The following is a 1,504-nucleotide window of genomic DNA, read 5'->3' as shown; positions in this document are numbered from 1 at the left end:
ATGAGGTTTCATGGCTTGGTAGGTTGAGTTTAACTAAGATGAGTATATCGGTTGTAATAAAAATAAAACTTAGGTAAGTCTGTAAACTTTTGTCACCAAACTTCCAATCTACAAATTCATGTTTGTCTTTTCAATTTTCAGAATAAATCAGCAAACTGGGTTTCATGTAATGGCCTCTATAGAAACACTCAGTTTGGCTTTTTCTTTTCAGCTGCTTGTTAACAAGAAGATTATTAGCCTTGACTTGCCAGTGAAAGAAGTCTACAAGAAGATTTGGCTGCCAGAACACGGAGAGGTAAGAAGTTACTAGATGAGTTTATAAACTGACATTTTTTCAATCATGATCTTCCTCATATTGACAACTTTAATGTCACCTCAGTTGAATTTTATTTATACGAAGATTTGTTGAAACTGGTGCAAAGATGACCAAGTTATTGCCCTTTAATGAGACCTTTTTTTAAGACAACCGTGTACTTTTTCTAGGTAGATGGATGGAAGAGACAGATGTTTCAGAGTGTTCCAATGCTGGTGCTGTATCATATGTTTTCCTCTTATCTATTTCAGAGTGATCCTATGGTGGTAATGTATTATATGTTTTCTTTGTATCTGTTCTAGGGTGATCCTATGCCAGTGCTCTATCGTATGCGGGGCTTGCTGGGTGATGCCACAGAGGACATGGTCAACTCCTTGGACTCTGGTTCAGGTGAGGACTTGTTTTAACGGTTCACCACTTAAAAGGCTTTTAGGGGGTACCGATTTCGTCAACTCAAAGATGTACACCCTATCCTGTGCTACATTTACTACCTATTTTCACCCATATTGTGATTTTTTGTCAAATTACGAATAGTTTGAGTGCTCACACAAACAAATCCATCAATATTTGACTGAATGATAACCATTTTAAGGTAACACATTTGCCACCTGGTTGGGTAAAATTGTGGAAGCCCTTGGGTATTAAAAGAGGAACGGTAAGCAGTGCGTGCTGTAGAAACTCATTGCAGACCTGCCATTTATCCGGATTTAGTCGGGATATCCCGATTTTTTGCCCCAAATCTCAAGCATCCCGATTTCGATCGCGTGTATCCCGATTTTTTGTCCCAGTCCGCTGTTGTGCCAGATTTCTCTAAAAACTTACTCTGCCTTCTCCTTTATCGCGGGAAACTTTTTGTCAGAAGGAATTCGGAGCACTATTTCCCGAAATATCGATGCTGCATTTAGTAGTTGACTCGCCCCAAGTTGTGTGTGATCTTTGCCCGCACTCAGAATTCTCTGATGGCCTGGTAACTGTTACAGTTTAGGACATACTAAAATCGATAATATTCGTAGTTCCGCTTTTACTTTCAAAACAAGCCTCTTTCCGAGGTCTGGTAACTGCGCGTTCACATCAAACGCTCGGACGAGTGACAGTCTTTCTAACCCTTACCAATGATAGTACATAACAAGATGGGCCACTTCTCTCTTTGAGCCAATTAAAAAAGTGTCCTCAAAATTTGGTGGCGCCCTC

At 40.0% G+C, this 1,504-nt stretch overlaps 1 protein-coding gene across 1 annotated transcript in view; it reads left to right on the top strand.

Annotated features, from left to right (window-relative positions):
- LOC101864706 (E3 ubiquitin-protein ligase UBR4) overlaps positions 1 to 1,504 on the top strand; it is a gene marked incomplete in the record, with an annotated part of 129,570 nt that overhangs the window by 106,574 nt on the left and 21,492 nt on the right. Inside the window, 2 exon segments of the mRNA XM_013086956.2 lie at positions 212 to 295; positions 616 to 703. Of these exon segments, the coding sequence (XP_012942410.2) occupies positions 212 to 295; positions 616 to 703 (172 nt within the window).

Source organism: Aplysia californica, unplaced genomic scaffold (assembly GCF_000002075.1).
Source record: "Aplysia californica isolate F4 #8 unplaced genomic scaffold, AplCal3.0 scaffold00526, whole genome shotgun sequence".
NCBI lineage: Eukaryota > Metazoa > Mollusca > Gastropoda > Aplysiida > Aplysiidae > Aplysia > Aplysia californica.
Note: the sequence above shows the minus strand (reverse complement) of the source record. Positions and strands in the feature narration are given on the sequence as shown.